We start from the raw sequence: 21,569 nt of genomic DNA on the forward strand, positions 1-21,569 counted from the left end.
CTTATTACATAACACAAGCATAATTCAGAATGACAGCACAGTGGGTAAACTTGTCAGCTGCAGTCAGGATTTTATCACCAAAAACACTGGGCCATGCAAAGACATGTTGTCAAAATCAAAATCTTGTTTCAGGGACAGGGGAAAAATGGATCCTCCCTGTCTTAGCCAGAGCAACTTTAGATTTAATCTAGAACACGCTGTTTGTTTTTTGCTAGAAATGTGCTTGTCCTCATTTATGTAGCTTTCTTTTTTTGCATTTCAGTTATGCCAGCTAAGGAGCCTTCATGCTGAAGATCTAATTTCTTGTGTGTGTTGCCTCTGTATTGCAGGTTAGGGGGGATGCTTTACACTTTTCATTCCTCTATCCTGAACTGCCTCCTTCCTCAGCTCAGGAGCCCCAGACTGGCTGTGCGTAAGAGAGCCATCATTGCTCTAGGCTATCTGGTCTTGACGTGCAATGGGAATATCTTCTCAGAACTCATGGAGCACTTGCTAGCTGAACTGAAGAGGAATGAGTCTACTTCTACCACTAGAACGTACATTCAGTGTATCGCGGGTATCAGCAGGCAGGCTGGGCACCGCACAGGTAGGTCCAGTAGCTTGGAATGATAGCTACAAAGACACATGCACACATATTACATTTTAAAACTGTTCCTATTTAGATATAAAAAGAAATATACTTATTTGTTTTTCTAGTGCACTAGTAGTTAGCACTGTGCAATTCTTTGCAGGGTTCCCGCTTCTGGTTCTCAGATCTCCACCCAGACCTCAGGGGAGGGCACACTGGATCTCAGTGCTTGGCTGTGCTTCTATAGGGTCTTTCATTTCAAGATCTTGCAGCAGCACTTCCAAAACACTAATTAATTAATCCTCACAGCACCCCTTTTTGGAAGCTCAGCATTATTCACCTCATTTTACACATGACGAAATGGAGGCACAGAGTACTTGAGTGACTTGCCAGAGGTGCTATCCCATCTGGGATTACACCCCCAGAGTTCCTCAGACCATTAGATCATCTCTGTCTCTCCATAACTCCTTTGTGTGAAAATGGGGTGGTTCTTCTGTTGAAATTGTTTGGCAGGCTGTTCACGACGCATAACCAGCGACATCCAGGTAAAGAATGCTCTGCCTGGAACTGGCTGGCTGGTAACTAGGCTCTCACTTTACCAGTCAGCTCAAGTGGGAGCAATTTCCCCTGCTGTTTACTTTGTCTCTTTCAGGAGAGTATCTGGAGAAGATCATCCCATTAGTTGTTCGGTACTGTAACGTGGAGGATGATGAGCTGAGGGAATACTGCTTTCAGGCCTTCGAGTCTTTTGTGAGAAGGTGTGTGCCCTCGAGTAATCTGTGCTTTATTTCTATTTCATTGCCCTTCTCTGGGAAGTGCATGTGCAAAGGGGTCTGAGGAAAAACTAAGCTGAGTGGAATATTTTCCTAAATGCATTATTGTGGGAGACAAAGAGATACAATATCAGTCCAGTAACAAAATCCATCCTTACAAAGTTGGGCTATTCATATATCATCTTGAATGTACGAGGTATTTTACCAAATATGTGAGAGAATCGGTTCTTGACCCAGGAGTTTACAATGATATTTATAAATGATACGGGTATCGTAAGTGGCAGTTTAATACCCACTGTGACTGAACTTCACTTACTGCCGGTTCTTGGAGGACGTTTGAGTCCTTCAGATGACTGGGAAGGAGTTGGCTCAGACTTTTGATGTCCGTAGAAGGGGTGAGAGGTGGGAATGGTGCTTCTTGAGAAGGGACTGCTGTGCAGCAATCTTTATACACTAATTCTGGTGAGAAGGTTGGCCTTGAGGAGATGTGTTAGAGAGCTGCCTACATTTTCCTCCTCTCGGGGAAGGGGGTGGTGGACTGAACTTGTGGGGGGCATTGTTTTTTTGTTCTAAAGGGAGAACCTCTCAGGTAGTGGAGAATGAGAGTCTGAAGCTCACTTCTTGGAGTCTCACATGGGTACATGACCCTGCTTCATGCACTATGATGAAAGGGAAATTTTACTGTTGAATGCATTTCAATAATATGTGTGTATAGTTGTGTGAAACACTTTGGGATCCTGTGGGATGAATTATGGTGATTGATATAAAAATTACTTACCTCCCATTAATCTTAGGCTTTGTTTTTGTCTTGCTAGGTGTCCAAAGGAAATTGGCCCTCACATCCCTAGTGTGATGGGATTGTGCCTGAAGTACATTACTTATGACCCAAATTACAACTATGACAATGAGGAGGAGGAGGAAGAGGAGGAAATGATGGAAACTGAAAATGGGGAGGATGAAGAGCAAGGTGCCTGCTTGTGAGGATGACTATGATTAGTAGAACTGTTGACATAGTATCCAAGGGGTCCAGTTCTCCCCTCCGCACTCGCACTATGTGGCATTACCTTCTTCCCCACAATATCTGCATTGACCCAAACTAGTGTACAGCTGCTTAGTTCTGTCAGTGGTGTAATTCTAATGATTTCCAAACGTGGGACTTTACAGTTGTGTCTTTCCTGATCCACGTGTCACTGGCATCTCTTGTCATGGAAGGATGGCATTTGCTAGAACGGACACCATAAGCTAGCCTGGCAGAGAGCAAGACTGAAGAGCTGCTGCCTCTGCTGTTGTGAGTGAATGCAGGTGTCTGTCACGGCATGCCCACAGTCCACCAGCCCTACCACTGGTGTATCTCGATTAGCTCCTGCTCTGCCGCTGTGATTGCCCAAATTCAAAACAATCCCCCCCCAAATGCCAGTGCTGGTTGCAGTCTGCTAAATGGTGCTCAGACTTCCGTTTCCTGCCTTTTGAGTGAGGCTATTTTATATGCATACTACAAGCAGGCAGGTGTCAACTCTATGTCTACACAGCAGCTGGGAGGGAACTTCCCAGCATGGATAGACAGACAATGCTAGCTCTGCTTGTGTGCTAAACGTAGCAGTATGACAGTGGTGGCGTAGGCAGCAGCTCAGGCTGGCCGCCTGAGTACATGCCCAGGAGGTCAGCTGGGATTGTATTTGGGTGGCTAGCCTCAGCCACCACTTGCATTGCTGCAGCCACACTGCAATTTTGAGGTGCTAGCTGAAGCAGAACTAGTGTGTATCTGTCTACCTGAGCTGGGAAGCACCCTCCCAGCTGCGTTGTAGACATTTCCTGGGGCTCTTGGACCCTCCCCTGATGGTCTTTTATTTATCTGGTGGAACTGGTGACTTTAATGCAGCTGCGTGTCTGTATTCCTACCTCGAGGGATTGTTTAGTGCTAGCAGCTCTGTCATGTGTGAAGAGGGGAACTCCTAGTAGCCAATATACAGATTTTGAATGCATCCTGCTGAGGCACTGCGTACCAAACTCATACCCAAACAGTGCAGTGTAAAATAGTGAAACTAAATCCTAAAAATAAACAAGACCTTGCTACCTTCGGGCTGACCTTGGTTACAACTGACACTGCCTCTGATCCAGGTCTTTTTCAGTAGCTTCTTTTTAAAGGAGTGGGGTGAGGGATAGATTGAGGTGGGAGAGAATCAGTTTCATGCTCTAGGCTCAGGTCATATCAGTTTTACGCTTAATCCATTTCGGGTATTGAATGAGTTCCACAATGTGCCAGTTCTCTCGCTGCACAGGGTGTCATGACTCAGAGCAGAAGCTAGAATAATTCAAATGGAAAGTAAGGCACGATTCAAATGTTTAATGGTGAGGGGAGTTAACCGTTGGAACAGCATCCAAAGGGATATGATATCTTTTCGTTGCTTGGAGTCTTTGGGTTGAGATTGGATGTCTTTCTAAAAGAGCTTCTCCTGCTCATCTGCAAGTCATGGGGTAAAATGCAGAAATTGTGGAGTAAAGTGCTGTGACCTCTATTATGCATCATTATGGATGGGCCTAATGGTCACTTCTGGCCTTAAAATAAATGGAACTTGGGACCTTATCCCTCCTTCAAAACACAAGCCCTTACAACATGAGCTAAAGTGGACTCTCCAGTAGCTGTAGTTAACATTAGTGAGACCTTCAGGCACTAGAGGTCCACGGGATTGGATACGTAGTGAATCAATTAGACATTTTATCCACCACAAGGCAGCGGTGACACATACGAGCCACTATAATGCACTGGGTTCTGATGACTATCTGTGGAAATTGTCCAGAATAACCCAAATCTGATTTTTCCCAGAAACATTTTAATTATTGGCATCTGTTTATCTCATGTTAACTTTTGAGCTCGATAGGAGGAGAAATGACATGTGAGAGGGAAAGTCGGGAGCATGTGGTGATTCCCTACTTGTGTTTCTCTTGTAACTGGGTGTTTTTTTTCCCCCCACTGACTGTTTCCAGAGAGCGACGATGAGTACAGCGATGACGATGACATTAGCTGGAAAGTTCGCAGGTCTGCGGCTAAGTGCCTGGAAGCCATTGTCAGTACCCGGCACGACCTCCTTCAGGATTTCTACAAGACTCTGTCCCCAGTTTTGATAGGCAGATTCAAGGAAAGAGAGGAGAATGTCAAAGCTGACATCTTCTGTGCTTATATCGCTTTGCTGAAGCAAACGCTGCCCATACAAAGCTGGCTACATGCTTCAGATGCAGGAGGCAAGGAAGAGATACCCCTCACCATGCTTCAGAACCAGGTGAGTGAGAAAGTGGTAATAGGCCAGATTAAGTTGAATAGGAGTGAAAAGAACTGGAAGAAGTGCCATCAATAAATGTGTGCAATAGCTCAGCCGGGGAACATGGCTATCAGAAGGATCTTGACTCTTAGTAAGAGTAGTATAAGGAAGATGGAAAGCTTTCTCACCCCGCTTGCTTGATTCTTGGATTTATAGCCACATTTCAGAAGATCTGCTGTTTTCAGGTCATGTGTCCACTCCAGCTTTTCAGTAAGGTTGTAAAATTGTTGATGTCACATGGTCTGTGTCTACACACGGGATGGTTATGTGTTTTCTTCTCTACCACTGGCAGAACGGTAACGCAATTTTCAAGCTGTAACTGAGTTCTGGAGTGGTAGTCTTGTTGTTTAGCTGGGATGGCCTAACTGTGACTGCATAAAGGGGTTAGCCAGCCCTCTTACCTCTCGGGTCATTGTGTGGGAGAACATTCCAAAGTGTATTATGCCATGTGAAATATTGACAGTCCTCTGTTCATTGTGCCAAAAAACAGAGGCAGAATGGGATATCTACCCAGGTTTACCCAGAATGGGCTCGTATTGTGCAGGACGGTAGGAGGGGACAGGCTCATAGGGTTGTGCCAGGAAAAATACATCTGTTTAATGTGTGGAGTCACGCGCACAAGCTGTAACCATGAACATGTCACATCCTGGTTATACCTAATGTATCCCAGTTCTGTCTGTAGCATCTACTGTAGGCTACAGTTGAAATCATGCTAGCAACCGGGCTATACTGGGTGTTGAATTTGGTTCAAGCACTGTTCCAGCTAAACTGGTTTCAGACACTGTCTGGCCAGTGCCAACAGGGAGAGACTTTTAAACAATTGAGTTATCTAGAATTGTACTTAAGCATGGATGAAAGATCCATTTTACAACAGGGCTGTATCTACATTAACTGTTTTTGAGAAATCTCCCTCTGGTGCAGGTCCCCAGGTGACAGTAAGAGTGGGAGTGCAAGTGGAGTTGGTGCAATGGTTCAGAGCAGGTCTAGAAAACAGTGTGATCAAAATGCCAAAGCCTCATCAAGAATAGTTCTCTCACTGTTTTCTCATGAGTGGCAGTGCAATGGTGGAAGGTTTCCCAATAAAAATCTGGAGTAGATGAGGTCTTGGAGGAGGGGGCAAACCCTGGTGTAACCAGGTTTTTAGACCAAACAAAAATGTGCTGAAACAATTTTTCACTGACTGCATGGTTCTACAGTTTGGCTCTGGCCACTCAGCCCAGAATTATAGCACCTTTGAACCCCATAATGTCAGCTTCTTAACAGTTATTAAATTTGGTTAATTTCATAGTGTAGATAGGACCACAATGTTTAAATGGCTGATGCTAGTGTGCTCAGGGACAGTTTCCTTGACCATTGTAGACAGCTTTCCTAGCACATGAGGGAAAGGTCCCTATCTGATTCACCTACCTTCCCCACGCCCACCCTATGATTCTCACAAAAATATCAATCCATGCCAGACAGGGAAGCCATGCTCGAACTATTGTACCAACAGCCATTTCAACTGTGTTTCAGCAGGATGGTTAACACTAAGCTAATCATAGTGATTAGTGATGACTATGACTGTTGACTGCGCACAGGACAATAATGTGCTGGAAGAATGTTGTTAACTCTTGAAATGTGTACTTTTAAAATTAGCTGTAGCTAATTAGCTGTAGCTGAAATGTGTACTTTTAAAATTAGCTGTAGCACGGTGACATGTTTATAATTGTTTGACTCCTGTAGCAGCAACAATAAACCAAAAGAGTGTCCTGAAGTGAACCAAGGGCCACTGAGTGGGATAATCTGTGCCAGTCATACCTGCAAACTGCTGCGAAGGGCTTTGCAGACACTAGTGTACCACCTCAGTCATTGTGTAAAATCCATCGTCTGTTGTGGCAATTGCTCCAGTTAAGCAGACATGTCCTTGTTCAGGAACTCTTGAATAAATTATTGCATAAACATATCAGATTTAGGCCATTAGAAGTCAGATAAATTTCGGATACAATGTATAGGTGTGGCAGAGCATTAACACTGTATCGGCTCTGATCATTACAGGAGCCATTAGCTAGTGTTTCATAATGTCTTTGTATGCTTGTGTTCTTGTAATTATGCAGGGTACATACTTCACTGTTAATTGAACTAAATAAATGTTAGAAGCAATGGCTTTTTTTAACCTATTTTTTAAATTCTGAAATACACTAATGGGGTATTGTCAACATAATTTAGCAACCTAGGAATCCCCAGACCAGACCAGGGCTCTATCTAGCCAGTATCCTGTCTCTGATTAATGGCCAGTCCCAGGTGCTTCAGAGGAAGATGAAAGAAACACGTAGTCAACTTTCAGAGGAACAGCCGTGTTAGTCTGTATTCGCAAAAAGAAAAGGAGTACTTGTGGCACCTTAGAGACTAACCAATTTATTTGAGCATGAGCTTTCGTGAGCTACAGAAGTGAGCTGTAGCTCACGAAAGCTCATGCTCAAATAAATTGGTTAGTCTCTAAGGTGCCACAAGTACTCCTTTTCTTTTTACGTAGTCAACTATTATGGTATAAGGTGCTCATGAGAAAACGCCTTGCTAGCCCACGTCAGTTAGCGGTTGTCTTTTACCCTGAAGCAGATGGATTTATATCCTTTCCAAAATGTAGTTTTCTGCCCATTTAATGTAACTGATGTAAATAAATTCTATATTTAAAAAAGAAAATATCAGTGTGGCTAATAACTTGTACCCAGTCCTGTAATTGGTTCTGTGTGGGTGGGCTTTGCTGGAGCTCCGCAGGGGTCCACTTGTTCAGATCTAATTGCAGGATCAGGTCCTTAAATTTATTTCAGGTTTAATATCTAACTTTTAACCTACTTTTCATCAGTTTGTTTAATTTTGCCTTTTGTTCAACTCAGACAGTTGAAACTTGACTGGTCAGTTTCACTTCCTTCTCCTTGTTAGAGAAGCATCCAAGCTGATCACTAAGCAATGCTGCTGTGTTTTGAGGTTGTGGCACTAGAGGAGAAGCTTTGCCTTAAAATATGTTCATAGAATTAAAAAAAAACAAACATTTAAAAAATATGAATAGAAGAGTTTAAATAGCTACCCTATCACTCCACTCTCTCTCTCAGCCCCTAATTTACTCTCCAGAGTCTCCCTTTAATAAACCATTGAACGTATTCATTTTTGATTGCTCTCTCTTCTCACCCTGAATTATTAATGTGTGTAGCTAAGCTGGGTAAACTACTTTGCTAGTATAGCTCTGTGTCAAAAAGGCCATGGTTACCTATGAGGCTTTTTTTTTTTTTCTTTCCCTTCTTGCTTTCTAAAACTGCAGGTTCCAAACATAATCAAGGCCTTGCACAAGCAACTCAAAGAGAAAAGCATCAAATCAAGGCAAGGGTGCTTCAGTCTCCTTACAGAATTGGCCAATGTTCTTCCTGGATGCCTGGCAGATCACATCCCTGCATTAATGCCTGGTAAAACTGGTTTGTTGGCTGGGAAGTGGTAGGGAGTGGTTGTCTCAGTTTAAAGTTTCCACTTCCAGTGCTATAAGGTTTCTAAATGACGTGTGTTTCTCCTTCCTGCTTTTTTTTTTTTTTTTTAATTTCTGGATGTTTATAAACACTAAAAAGGCACAAAGAAAAGGAGTACTTGTGGCACCGTAGAGACTAACAAATTTATTTGAGCATAAGCTTTCATGAGCTACAGCTCACTTCATCGGATGCACAGTGTCTGTTCCTGCTGCTACTGAAACCAATTGACTTTGAGCTCAGGATTGGGGTCATAGTGGTGACATTTTCTATTTCTCTGTTAATCTCCTAGAACTTTTTAAAAATGTTTATTGGGGGAGGGTTTTATCTGCAGGCCCACAAGTTTTTTCACCTAACTTTCCTTCCTTGTAAATTAGTGAAGGGTGCACATCCAAGAATGTTGACATATTCATAACACTGAGGCCCTCCAAGACCTTGGGCTTGTCCTTACTGTAAATGTATGGGGAAACTGCCTTTTCAATATCCCCTGGCCCTGAGCATCCCATGACCTTCAATTCCTGTATGTTTACAAGAAACAACAGAAAATATGAACAATAAATTGCATTGGGGGTGGCGAGTGGGAGTCTTGGAAATACCTTACTAATGGCTCATCTGAAAAACAATTTTCAGACTATATCATAGAAGTTAGATATGGAAAAGACCCATTAGTGCATCCAGTCTATCTCCCTGCCAATGCAGGATTATTCTCTAAAGTACATTTTTCTAATATTTTTGTCCAGTCTAATTTGCAAAACCCAAGCAGTTGAGCTTCCACTCTTTTCTTTGAGACTTTCCACAGCTAGATGTCTCACTGGCAGGAGTTCCTGGTGTTCAGCCTAGATTTTCCATTTTCTTAATTTAATCTTATTACTTCTAGTTATAACGCTGTGTACCACACTAAATAATTCCTCCCCAGATCACCCTACAAATACTGACAGGTGGTTTTATAGCTATCCAGTTAAAGTGCTTGTAAAATACTTTTGTAGCTCTCCAGTGCAGCCACATGGCCTGGCTATATTCTGACTTGCCACTTGGCTGAAAACATAAACAGCTACTGCGAGAATGCGGGTATATCCTGTTATGGCTACACTAGGAGCTTTTGCCAGCAGAACAATGTTGGTCAGGGGTGTGATGAGGTATAATCCCTTACTGACCTCGCTATGCTTCTACCAGTACAGATTGTTTTTCTTGTCGGAGGTGGCTTTACTATACTGGTACAAAGCATAGCTTTGCTGGTATAACTGCATCTACAGTAATAATGCTTTGTCAATATAGTATATTGGGATTCCTGTATTGGGGAAGCACTCCTAGTGTAGACATGGCCTCAGTGGGGTGGAGCAAAGGAAATTATTTGGATTTGTATCCAACGATTTTAGAATTTTGTTTTTTAATCTTTGTGGAAATCATTTGAAGAAATAAGATAATATATGTTAATGTCTCCCCTGAACAGGTATTATTTTCTCCTTGGCTGATAAATCCAGCTCCTCCAACATGAGGATTGATACACTGTCTTTCCTTCATGTTCTTCTCTGCAATCACCAGCCAGAAGTATTTCATCCCCATATTAAGGCACTGCTACCTCCAGTTGTGTCCTGTATTGGGGACCCCTTTTATAAGATCACATCAGAAGCTTTGCTGGTCACTCAGCAGCTTGTGAAAGTTATTCGGCCCTTGGACAAATCTTGTACATTTGATGTCAAGCCCTTTGTGAAAGACCTTTTTTCTGGTACTCTGAAGAGACTGAAAGCTGCTGATATTGATCAGGAGGTGAAAGAACGGGCTATTTCTTGCATGGGACAGATCGTCTGCAATCTTGGAGACCATTTAAGTGGTGATCTCCCGCCAACTTTGAAGATTTTTCTAGAAAGGCTCAAAAATGAAATAACCAGACTAACAACAGTCAAAGCATTAACCTTAATTGCTAGTTCTCCACTGAAGATAGACTTAAGACCTATTCTAGGGGAAGGATTCCCCATTTTAGCTTCCTTCTTGCGAAAGAATCAACGTGCCTTGAAACTGAGTACTCTGACAGCTCTGGACATATTAATTAAGAACTACAGCGATAGCCTCAAGCCTGCCATGGTTGAGTCTGTGCTGACAGAGCTTCCTGCTTTAATTAGTGAGAATGATTTGCATGTTTCTCAGGTGGCTATCGTGTTCCTTACTACCTTAGCTAAGGTTTATCCATCTTCCTTATCCAAGATAAGTGGTTCAGTTCTTTCTGAACTCTTTCAGCTTGTCCACTCCCCTTTGCTACAAGGAGGAGCACTGAATGCCATAATAGACTTCTTTCAAGCTTTGGTTATAACAAAGACCGCTAACATGGGTTATGCAGAGCTGATGAAACCGCTAACAAGCCCCATACACTCAAGTCCTGGTGGGGCATCTGTGACTTTACATAAACAAGCCTATTACTCTGTAGCAAAGTGTGTGGCAGCCCTTTCATCAGCATGCCCAAAAGAAGCCACCAGGGTAGCAAGCCAGTTTATTCAAGATGTGAAGAACCCCAAGTCCAGTGCTGCTGTTAAAATGCTAGCCTTCCTTTCGCTGGCAGAGATGGGTCGCACCATGAACCTAAGTGCTCAGAAGGAGCTCAAAACAGTAATACTGGAAGCATTTGCCTCTCCCAGCGAAGAGGTGAAATCAGCAGCTTCCTATGCTCTGGGGAACATCAGTGCTGGAAATCTTAAGGAATATCTTCCCTTTATGCTGAAGGAAATTGGAAGTCAGCCCAAGAGACAATACTTACTACTCCATTCTCTAAAAGAAGTCATCAGCTCCTCCCCAGCAGATGGCCTCAAACCTTATGTGGAAGATATTTGGGCTCTGCTTTTCAACCATTGCGAGTGCACAGAGGAGGGGACACGAAATGTGGTTGCCGAATGCTTGGGGAAACTGGCCCTAGTGAATCCGTCCCATCTGCTGCCCAGGCTGAAAAAGCAGCTGTCATCAGGTAATGGGAAGGACAAGGATTAGAATGGTAAAAGGCCTAGGGAAATGTTTTTGTTCCCTGCGTAAACATCTTCTACAGTCCTATCTTTTAATATCTTAATGTAGTATAGCTGTAGCTGGAGGGAGCAAAGCCAGGCTGGAGAGAAGATCAGCCAAAGATTAACCAAAAGAAGTGTTTCTGAAGAAGTGCAGAGTTGTGTGGTGCATGGTATTAATAAGGATGCTACAAGAATAGGAGGGCTGCGTGACAAGAGAATGCTTTGGAGGCCAGATTTGGACATGTGATGTGATGTGATCTGATCCAATATGGCATTCTCTATTCCTTTAGCTCTTGTACAAAAATAATCTTTCTTACATTTCCATTGAGCAGCATGTTTTCTAACCCAAACACATGTAAAGAGTAGGACTGTCAAGCAATTAAAAAAATTAATTGTGCGATTAAATAATAATAGAATACCATTTATAGAAATAGTTTTCGATATTTTCTACATATTTAAATATATTGATTTCCCTTACAACACAGAATACAAAGCGTACAGTGCTCACTTTATATTTATTTTTGATTACAAATTTTTGCACTGTAGAAAAACAAAAGTACTGTAATGGTATTTTTCAGTTCACCTAATACAAGTACTGTAGTGCAATTTCTTTATCATGAAAGTTGAACTTACAAATGTAGAATTAAGTACCAAAAAAACTGCATTCAAAAATAAAACAATGTAAAATTTTAGAGTCAACAAGTCCATTCAGTCCTACTTCTTGTTCAGCCAATCACTCAGACAAACACGTTTGTTAACATTTGCAGGAGAGAATGCTTCCTGCTTCTTGTTCACAATATCACCTGAGAACAGGCATTCGCATGGTACTGTTGTAGCCAACGTTGCAAGATATTTGTGCCAGATGCACTAAAGATTCATATGTTGCTTCATCTGCCATTCCAGAGGACATGCCTCCATGCTGATAACGGGTTCTGCCTGGTAACCATCCAAAGCAGTGCAGACTGACACATGTTAATTCTCATCATCTGAGTCAGATGCCACAAACAGAAGGTTGATTTTCTTTTTTGGTGGTTCGGGTTCTGTAGTTTTCCCATCAAAGTGTTGCTCTTTTAAGACTTCTGAAAGCATGCTCCACACCTCGTCCCTCTCAGATTTTGGAAGGCACTTCAGATTCTTAAACCTTGGGTCGAGTGCTGTATCTATCTTTAGAAATCTCACACTGGTACCTTCTTTGCGTTTTGTCAAATCTGCAGTGAAAGGGTTCTTAAAACGAAAATGCTGGGTCATCATCTGAGACTGCTATAACATGAAATATATGGCAGAATGCAGGTAGAACAGAGCAGGAGACATACAATTCTCCCGCAAGGAGCTCAGCCACAAATTTAATTAATGCATTATTTTTTTAACAAGCATCATCAGCATGGAGTGGTGGCTGAAGCATGAAGGGGCATATGAATGTTTAGCATATCTGGCACGTAAATACCTTGGAATGCAAGTTACAAAAGTGCCATGCGAACGTCTCATCTCACTTTTAGGTGACATTGTAAATATGAAGCCGGCAGCATTATCTCTCATAAATGTAGACAAACTTGTTTGTCTTAGAGATTGGCTGAACAAGACGTAGGACTGAATGGACTTGTAGGCTCTAAAGCTTCACATTATTTTGTTTTTGAATGAAGTTATATAACAAAAACATCTACACTTTTAAGTTGCACTTTCACAATAAAGAGATTGCACTACAGGACTTGATTGAGGTGAACTGAAAAAATACTATTTCTTTTGTTTGCCATTTTTACAGTGCAAATATTTGTAATAAAAAATAACAATATAAAGTGAGCACTGTCTTTGTGTACTATTGTAATTGAAATCAATATATTTGAAAATGTAGAAAAACATTCAAAAATATTTATTAAATTTCAATTGGTATTCTATTGTTTAACAGTATGATTAAAAGTCTGATTAATCATGATTTTTTAAAATCACGATTAATTGTTGTGAGTTAACTGCAATTAATCGACAGCCCTAGTAAAGAGCAGACTGTGTAAATGTTTACACCATTTTTTTTATGTTCCCTCTTTGTTGCAGGTTCCCCGCATGCACGAAGTACTGTAGTAACTGCAATCAAATTCACAATTTCTGATCAGCCACAGCCTATTGACGTACTTCTTAAAGGTTGCATAGGTGAGTTTCAATTCCTGTAGAAATCTTGTGAGCTCTACACATGAGGTCTGGTACACTATCAATGGCCCTACAACTGTCCTATTTTGTATTGCAAGTAAGATTTTTTTCAAATTGATTTGAGACTACATTTCTCTGGGGTTAAATTAGATGGAAAAAGATCTAGAGTTCCATGCTGAGGTTGCAGAGTGAGTGTTAGTAAATGTTCTGGTCTTCCTCCTTCAGGTATGTGTGTCACTCATGAATTTAGTGGAGAATTTAGTGATTCTGGCTTCAGACAAATGTCTTGTAAAATATTTCTTAGGTTGGACACCCAGGTCCCTGTATCTCAGAGCTATTAAAGAGAAACTGCAAAAACTCTGCTTCCGAGACATCTAGGCTGAGCATTGAAAAGAAACTCCTTCTAAAAATACTAAGGTTTCTACTTGGACTCTCAGATGAAGTCACTGGTGGCTAGCATCACACTGGTATTTCTGTACCCCTAATGTAACCTGTTGCCTCAAATAGTTTAAATCCTATCCCAAAAAAAGGAAGGGAAAATAGATCTAAATGCATCACTCTGTATAGGCTTTGCTTCTAGAGTTGCTTTTAATCATTGTGTATAAGATTTCTTCATATCCTGGCTCCTTCAAATATCTTATGTTACTCTGAGGATCAGCTGTAGGTAGATCTTGAAGAACTACAAAAACATTGCATTTAATGCTGTCAAACAAATTTTGTGCTATTGTCCTGCAGGTGACTTCTTAAAGACTCTTCAGGATCCTGACTTGAATGTTCGACGTGTTGCTTTAGCCATGTTTAATTCTGCTGCTCACAATAAGCCTTCTTTAATCCGAGACATGCTGAACACTATCCTACCCCACTTATACAATGAAACTAAGATCAGAAGGGAACTGATACGGGAGGTATGTTACTAGTGCTGCTGCTTCATGACTTCTGCATGTCAATGTCTTGGTCAACATGGAATGGACATGAATATGCTGCGATGCTCTCATTAGCAAATAGTTGGGTGGAACCCCGGGGGCGTAGGTGGGTCGGAGAAGAACATGTATTAGGCATTAAGTTGGTCGCCCAGATGTGGCAGCGGGGAGCCTTCCCCACTGACAGCGTGACCAGGTGTATCATTTTTTCCTTTTAAGGTAGAAATGGGGCCATTCAAGCACACAGTGGATGATGGCCTTGATGTAAGGAAAGCTGCCTTTGAGTGCATGTACTCACTGTTGGAAAGCTGCCTTGACCGACTGGACATCTATGAATACTTGAACCACGTGGAGGATGGACTTAAGGATCATTATGACATTAGGGTAACTTCCTCTCCTTATCTGGTCAAGAGTAGTGGAAGTAACTGGTTTTGATCGTATTTACTACAGTGAAGGCCAGGCTCAGATTGTGTCAATGTGTGGTGCTGCAGCACCCGGCACCTTTTTCATGCTGCCTTTTTGTTCTCTAGTATTTAGGCTTACTCTTATTTATTTATTTTTTTAAAAAGTTACTAGTTGTTACGGTTGCTGCACTGGCCTTGAAAACATAACTCACATGTAACCGATGTACTGATGTCTGCATCAGTTTGCAAAACCTGAAACAATGTGCTCTGAAAGGTGTGACGTGCCACACTCAAGGAAGGCCATATTGGTTTAAAAAACTGATCTGGTTTAGAGGGGAAGTGAAAGCAGCTATGAAATATAATATATAACAAATGGAAGAAAGGGGAATTTGATAGTAATGCATATAAATCAGAAGCTAGGAATTGTAGAAAATGTATAAGGGAAGCAAAGGGGCAGGAGAAATCTATTGCCAGCAGAATTAAGGACAATAAGAGAGAGTATTTTAAGTATATGAGGAACAAAAATAATTCTGACAATAGTACTGGTCCATTACTAGGCGGAAATGGTAGTTATCAATAATATTGCAGAAAAGGCAGAAGTGTTTAATAAATATTTCTGTTCTGTATCTGAGGGGGAAAAACCAGATTGCCTCATCATACGATGGTGACACTCTCTTCCTCTAGTATCTCTGGAGGATGTTAAACAGCAGCTTCTAAAGTCAGACATTTTGAAATCAGCAGGCCCAGATAACTTGTAAAGAGTTTTAAAGAACTGGCTGTGGAGCTCACTGGATGGTAATGTTGATTTTCAATGAGCCTTGGAACACTGGGGAAGTTCCAGAAGACTGGAAAAAAAACTAATGTTGTTCCAATTTTTCAAAAGGGTAAACAAGATGACCTGGGTAATTATGGGCCTGTCAGTCTGACATTGATCCTGGACCAGATAATGAGCAGCTGATATGGGACTCGATTAATAAAGAATGAAAGGAAAGTAATAAAATTTAATGGCAATCGATATAAATTAATGGAAAATAGAACCTGTCAAATTAACTTGATACCTTTTTGGTAGATTACAAGTTTAGTTGATAAAGGTAATAGTGTTGATGTAATATACTTAGCATCTGGAAGGCATTTGACTTGGTACTGCATGACATTTTGATTAAAAAACTGTAACGATATAAAATTAACATGGCTCAAATTAAATGGACTGATAGGTCTTAAAATCTTACTGTAAACAGGGAATTGGCAAGTGGGTTTGTTTCCAGTGGGAGGTCCCAGAGGGGTCTGTTCTTGGCCCTACTCTACTTAACATTTTTATCAGTGACCTGAGAGAGAACCTAAAATTATCACTGATGAAGTTTGCAGATGACATTCGAAGGAGCGGTAAATAGTGAAGAGGATAGGTCACTGATTCAGAGTGATCTGGATTGCTTGGTAAACTAGACACAAGCAAACAACATGTATTTTTAATACGGTTAAATGTATACACCTAGGGACAAAGAATGTGGGCCTTACTTATAGGGTGGAAGACCCTATCTTGGGAAGCAGTGACTCAGTAAAAGATTTGGAGGTCATGGTAGATCAGCTGAACGTGAGCTGCAAGTGTGAAGCTGTTGCTAAAAGAGCTAATGTGATCCTTGGATACATAAACGGGAATCTTGAGTAGGAGTAGAGAGGTTGTTTTATCTCTGTATTTGTCACTGGTGTGACCAGCTGCTGAAATACTGTGTTCTGTTCTGGCACTCACAGTTCAGGAAGGATGCTGAAAAATTGGACAGGGTTCAGAGAAGAGCCACGAGAATGATTAAAAGATTAGAAAACATGCCTATAGTGATACAGACTCAAGGAGTTCAATCTATTTAGTTTAACAAAGAGAGGGTTAATGGGTGACTTGATTACAGTCTATAAGTACCTACATGGGGAACAAATATTTGATAATGGACTCTTCAATCTAGAAAGGTAAGGTACACCTTTATCCTGATATAATGCGGGTTCGCATACAGCGTAGTAAAGCTCCAACACGCTGCTCTGAGCAGCATGTTAAGGGTGTCCAGGGGCTCTTCCCCCTTCCCCTCCAGGGTCTGGGAGGCAGGAGCTGTGGGAGGGCACATTTGGGAGCCCTGCAGTCCCAGAGTAGCCCGGGGGAGTAGTGGGGGGCCGGGAGTAGCCCGCTCCGCTTCCCTCGCCCGGCCCCAGCCGTCTTGCTCGGGGGAGAGGGCTTGGGGGAAGGGATTCCCTCTACCACCACCACTCACTGGCAGCAGAGCAACCCAGCCCCAGCCCACTCCACTCCGTCAGCTCCCAGTCACGGCACTCCACTTCCAGCCACTTCCTTTCCCCAACCTCCCCGCACTCACCAGTGGCAGGAAGCTGAGGGCTGCGGCTGGGAGGTGACGGAGTGGAGTGGGCTGGGGCTACGTTGCTCCGCTTTCCGCCACTGTCAGGGGATGGGGGGTGTGGATAGGGGTTGGCGCAGTCAGGGGACAAGGAGCAGGGTGGTGGGGTACTGGGGTGATTAGGGATGGGGGTCTCTGGAGGGGGCAGTCAAGGAACAGGGGAGCCAAAGCAAGTTCGATATAAAGCGGTCTCACCTATAACGCGGTGAGATTTTTTTTTTTTTTGTCCCCGAGCACCATGATATATCGGGATAGAGGTGTATAATGCGATCCAGTGGCTGAAAGTTGAAGCTAGACAAATTCAGACTAGAAATAAGGCATACATTTTTAACAATGAGAGTAACCATTGGAACAATTTACCCAGGGTTGTGGTGGATTCTCTATCAATGACCATTTTAAATCCAAATTGTATGTCTTTTCTAAAAGATACACTTTAGGAATTATTTTGGGTAAGTTCTATGGTCTATGCTATACAGGAAGTCAGAGTAGATGATCACAGTGGTCCCTTCCGGCTTTGAAATCTGTGAATTTTGTGTGGATGCAATTGTACTAGAATAAAATGCTCAGACTGGTACAGCTTTTTAGAAATAAGCTACGCTTATGTAAACAGCTCTGTCCTCATTAGTTTTACCATTTGAACGATATGTAGTTCAAGCCGTACATATGAACATCTGAACAGTTTTTGATCCTTCTGTTATTCTTTTAGGGCTGGTCTACTCTCAATTTACTATCACTGGTATCTCTTATAGGCAAAGCGTGTAAGAGTACGACTATCTTTTCCCTCTGGCCCCCTTCAAATTTGACTTCTGCTGAGGGACAGATCCTGTAGTACTCAGTGGGGCAAAACACCCACTGATGTAAAAAGATTTTGCATGAGAGAAGTCTTAAGGGTTGCAGGATTTGACCTCTGTTTTTAAATACTCAGAAGGGCCCTGTGTATTCTGTAATGCTTTGGAATTTGATGCATACTTATTTTCTAGAATCTAAGCCTTTCTTTTGTCTAAAAGACATACCCCTTATGAGTGCAAAGAAAACTGTCCAACAGAGAACAATGCAACGTGATGCAGTGATTTCTGCCTGAAATTGTTGCAGTAGAGTACATGGGGACTTGATAGAAGGGTTCTGGGTTCGATGGGGATCTGAGAAATTTTAAATCAACCTTTTAAAAAAATCCTCTAGATGTTGACTTTCATCATGCTGGCTCGACTGTCCACGCTGTGTCCTAATGCAGTTCTACAAAGGCTAGAGCGATTGATTGAACCCCTGCGGGCAACCTGTTCTACTAAGGTAAGATTAAATGAAAGCTTCAGTTATCAGATATGTTGAGTGTCTGCAATTTTGGAAAAAAGTCAGTACTATGCTTGTGTGTGCAATAGAGATTTTCCAAGATCTCGAAAGTCTACAGCACCATTGCTTTGGCACTGTAGTCTGGGTCTTAATACCTGGTAAAAGCAAGAATTTCACATTTGTAATAAAACAAGAATTAAATGTTTCTGAAAGGTATGGTGCCTTAGACCATTTGTCAGAACTTGCTGAAAATGAGCCAATTTGGGGTATGCAATATCTAAAATATTTGTTATGGAATAGAATTTGTCAGAAGTTCTTAAAAACTAGAACTTTGCAGAAAATATTTAAAATAATAAATTGTACTGTGGTCTTGAGGTTAAGTTCAACCTACTTAAATCACAGTTTGCTTATTTCCATACTTGCAGTAAATAGCACTCAAGATCACTTTAGTTTTGAGACTTCAATTGTGGTTCTGCTCTTAAAAAAAAGACTGTAAAAATAATGTGATGTTCCATGTTTATGGGCTTTGAAATATTTTCTAGATCAGACTTGCTCAGTTATTAAATAAAAGGATGGGTTTTCAAACCGCCATCCCTGCACAGTCACTCTGGCCCTTTCAACTTGCATGTTGCAAACCGTAACTCCTATTCTACAATAGTAACTGTAACAGCTCTGCTGATGTGCAAGCCACAATGGAATCCCGCTCCCTCTCCCATAGCTGTGTTGGCTTTGCAGGTGTAAAAAGAACTAATATAGAGCAAATTTATTTTCAGGAAAGTATTCAGCATGCGTATAGCAGAGTGATGTTTAGTTGCCCTTTTTACCTAACTATAGACTTTACGGTGAAGAAACATTAAAACCAAGCAGTGAAACAGTAACCACAGCTACTAGATTTCATGTAATAGTATTAACTTCACATATAGGTGGAGCAATTATAATTGAGGTCACGAATACCTAGTCACATGGGCTGCCAATAGAAAATTTAGTTTTGTTGATTAGTTTGTCCAGGTGTATTGTACTGTACCTAGAATTTATTATTTTAGATGTGTAACTTAAACTGATGTATCTATATAGCACTTGCTAATGGAGGTGTGTAGGTATCAAGGCAGAAATAGCCTTTTGTGAATACATGTTCATAATCATAATGATAAAGTACAACTACTGTGGGCATTTTCAACAATGCTCATTGTCAGTTTAATTCTGAGCTCTCTCAAATCAGTTACGTCCACATAGATTGCTTTTGAAAAACACCATGAATTCCTCTCCAGTTAGAAAATATCCCACCTGTCTCTCACTTCGACTGTGTACAGTCCTCGGGTGTATGTTCATCCTTTTCCAGACCCCATTTAAGGGCAGTGTTTTAAATTTTTTAGGTAAAAGCTGGTTCGGTGAAACAGGAATTTGAAAAGCAGGATGAACTGAAACGGTCAGCGATGAGGGCAGTAGCTGCTCTACTAACCATCCCTGAAGTAGAGAAAAGTCCAGTGATGGCTGAATTTGCTTCTCAAATCAGAGCCAATCCTGAAATGGCTTCACTCTATGAAAGCATTCAGAAGGATTCAGCTTCATTACCTACCACAGAATCAATGGATATGAATTAAAGTCCTCTGTATCCTCCCCCAACAAGAATTGAAACAGATGCTGCATAGGCAGGAAGAAGAATGTCTCAAAGCTGGCCTAGCTTAAAAAAAAGTGATGCGTTTTAAGAAAATGACAGCTAGTTCAGCTACATGAGTCAGACTTCTGATTAAATTATAAGTTGGCAATGAGACTAAGGTTAAAAGGGCTGTGTGCTGCAAAGGGAGTGAAAAACAAGTATTAAATTATTCAGCATGTTATTAAAGGGCTTAAGTGAGGCTATCTAAACTTATTACAATTCTTTACTAAAAAAATAGAAACTGTCTCTTGGAAGTTTCCCCCTGTTGTAGGACTTCTTGCACTATCATTTTGAATAAGGACAGTAGTTTAAAGGCAATTTAGTTTTCATTTTTTGCCATTACACATGCATTTCTATCCAAAATAACTTGTCTGCAGAAGGTCTATCCTTTTCACTAGACAACATTAGTTAAAAATTTAAGAGCAAATGTCCTGAAATTCAGAACGAGTTAAGTGGCAGTACCCCTGCCCTGTTTTTCAAAATTGAAAGATACCCTACACTAAGATATTAACTGTGTTTACTATAAACTGCACTTGAGCAGAATTTATCTTTCAAGCTTTACAGGTTTTCATTGTAGCTAAATTCAATTTTATTGGTATTCTAATTTATGGCAGCAAAAGGCAAAGCAAGAACTTTGTACTGTACAAAGTAACAGATGTCTTCCAAAAGAGAATGGCATGTTTTAAATTTTCCACAAAAAGTATTTAAACTTTTTATATATGCACCAGTCTTTTCCTGCATTAAGTTACCAGCAGCGTTCCACTGGGTAACTAGACTCTTGGCTGTGACTGTCAGACACCAAAGCATTGATGTATTCTGAACTATAGTCAGTAGAACTGAAGAAATACAGCATACTGCTGTAGAAGAGACCTGCCTTCAGTATTCTGGTATCAGATATCTAGTGAAATAGTATAAGGCAACTATGAAGTTGCATGAATGTAAATTAGCTCTTTTGCACACCATACAAGAACTTATTGTCATTAGTTGTCTTGCTCAAATCCTACCCTGCACAGGGAAAATTCTGTAACAGGACTAACAGATGGAGTAATAGCAAACCAGAGAATGAAGCCATAATACTTCTTGCAGCCATGGATTTGTAATCTTTCATTTCCTGTTTTTGACCGAGTGGTTAGTGTGAAACATTTTAACTGTCCTATTCACAGTGCAGAGTAAGACCTTTCCACTTGGTACAAGTGGCATCCTAGGAAAATAAAGATGTATTTTTGAAGCTGTATCTGCTCCTCTACTTCAATATTTAATAGAAGTAAAACACATTTAGTCAACCACAGCCTTTTAGCTATGCTGCTCCTAGTCCCTGCCCCTCAAACTAGTGTAGGGATATGTATTCAGGTGACATTTCAGAAGACCATTAAAAAGGCTTATTCCTTTATTATTAAGCTAACGCAAAATGAGTGATGTCCCCTACATTCAGGAAGAGGAAATAATTCTCTGAAGATTGCATTCCATACGCTATGCTCCAACACGCAAGCTTCAGGTGCAGGTATCCCATCTTGTAGTTAGAGCAGAATCTTTACTTTGCTCTAAAACATTAGGTGTATTCACTCTACCAGCAGAGAATAATACCTGTTAATGGATGCAAGTCATCTATACACAGTATAGAGTTGCA

The 21,569-nt window shown here is 41.2% G+C and overlaps 1 protein-coding gene across 4 annotated transcripts in view; it reads left to right on the top strand.

Annotated features, from left to right (window-relative positions):
• The window catches only part of LOC125640253 (cullin-associated NEDD8-dissociated protein 1), a 37,227-nt gene extending 16,051 nt beyond the window's left edge, over positions 1-21,176 (top strand). For all 4 annotated transcript variants that reach the window (XM_048858609.2, XM_048858607.2, XM_048858610.2 and 1 more), the window contains 11 exons: positions 330-586; positions 1,221-1,326; positions 2,157-2,308; positions 4,327-4,619; positions 7,954-8,095; positions 9,600-11,102; positions 13,186-13,281; positions 14,014-14,183; positions 14,418-14,582; positions 18,178-18,285; positions 19,659-21,176. In XM_048858609.2, the coding sequence (XP_048714566.1) occupies positions 330-586; positions 1,221-1,326; positions 2,157-2,308; positions 4,327-4,619; positions 7,954-8,095; positions 9,600-11,102; positions 13,186-13,281; positions 14,014-14,183; positions 14,418-14,582; positions 18,178-18,285; positions 19,659-19,886 (3,220 nt within the window). In that variant the 3' untranslated portion in view covers positions 19,887-21,176. The remainder of the gene's footprint in view (positions 1-329; positions 587-1,220; positions 1,327-2,156; positions 2,309-4,326; positions 4,620-7,953; positions 8,096-9,599; positions 11,103-13,185; positions 13,282-14,013; positions 14,184-14,417; positions 14,583-18,177; positions 18,286-19,658) is intronic.
• The last annotated feature ends 393 nt before the right edge of the window (positions 21,177-21,569 follow it).

Source organism: Caretta caretta, chromosome 7, assembly GCF_965140235.1.
Source record: "Caretta caretta isolate rCarCar2 chromosome 7, rCarCar1.hap1, whole genome shotgun sequence".
Classification (NCBI taxonomy): domain Eukaryota; kingdom Metazoa; phylum Chordata; order Testudines; family Cheloniidae; genus Caretta; species Caretta caretta.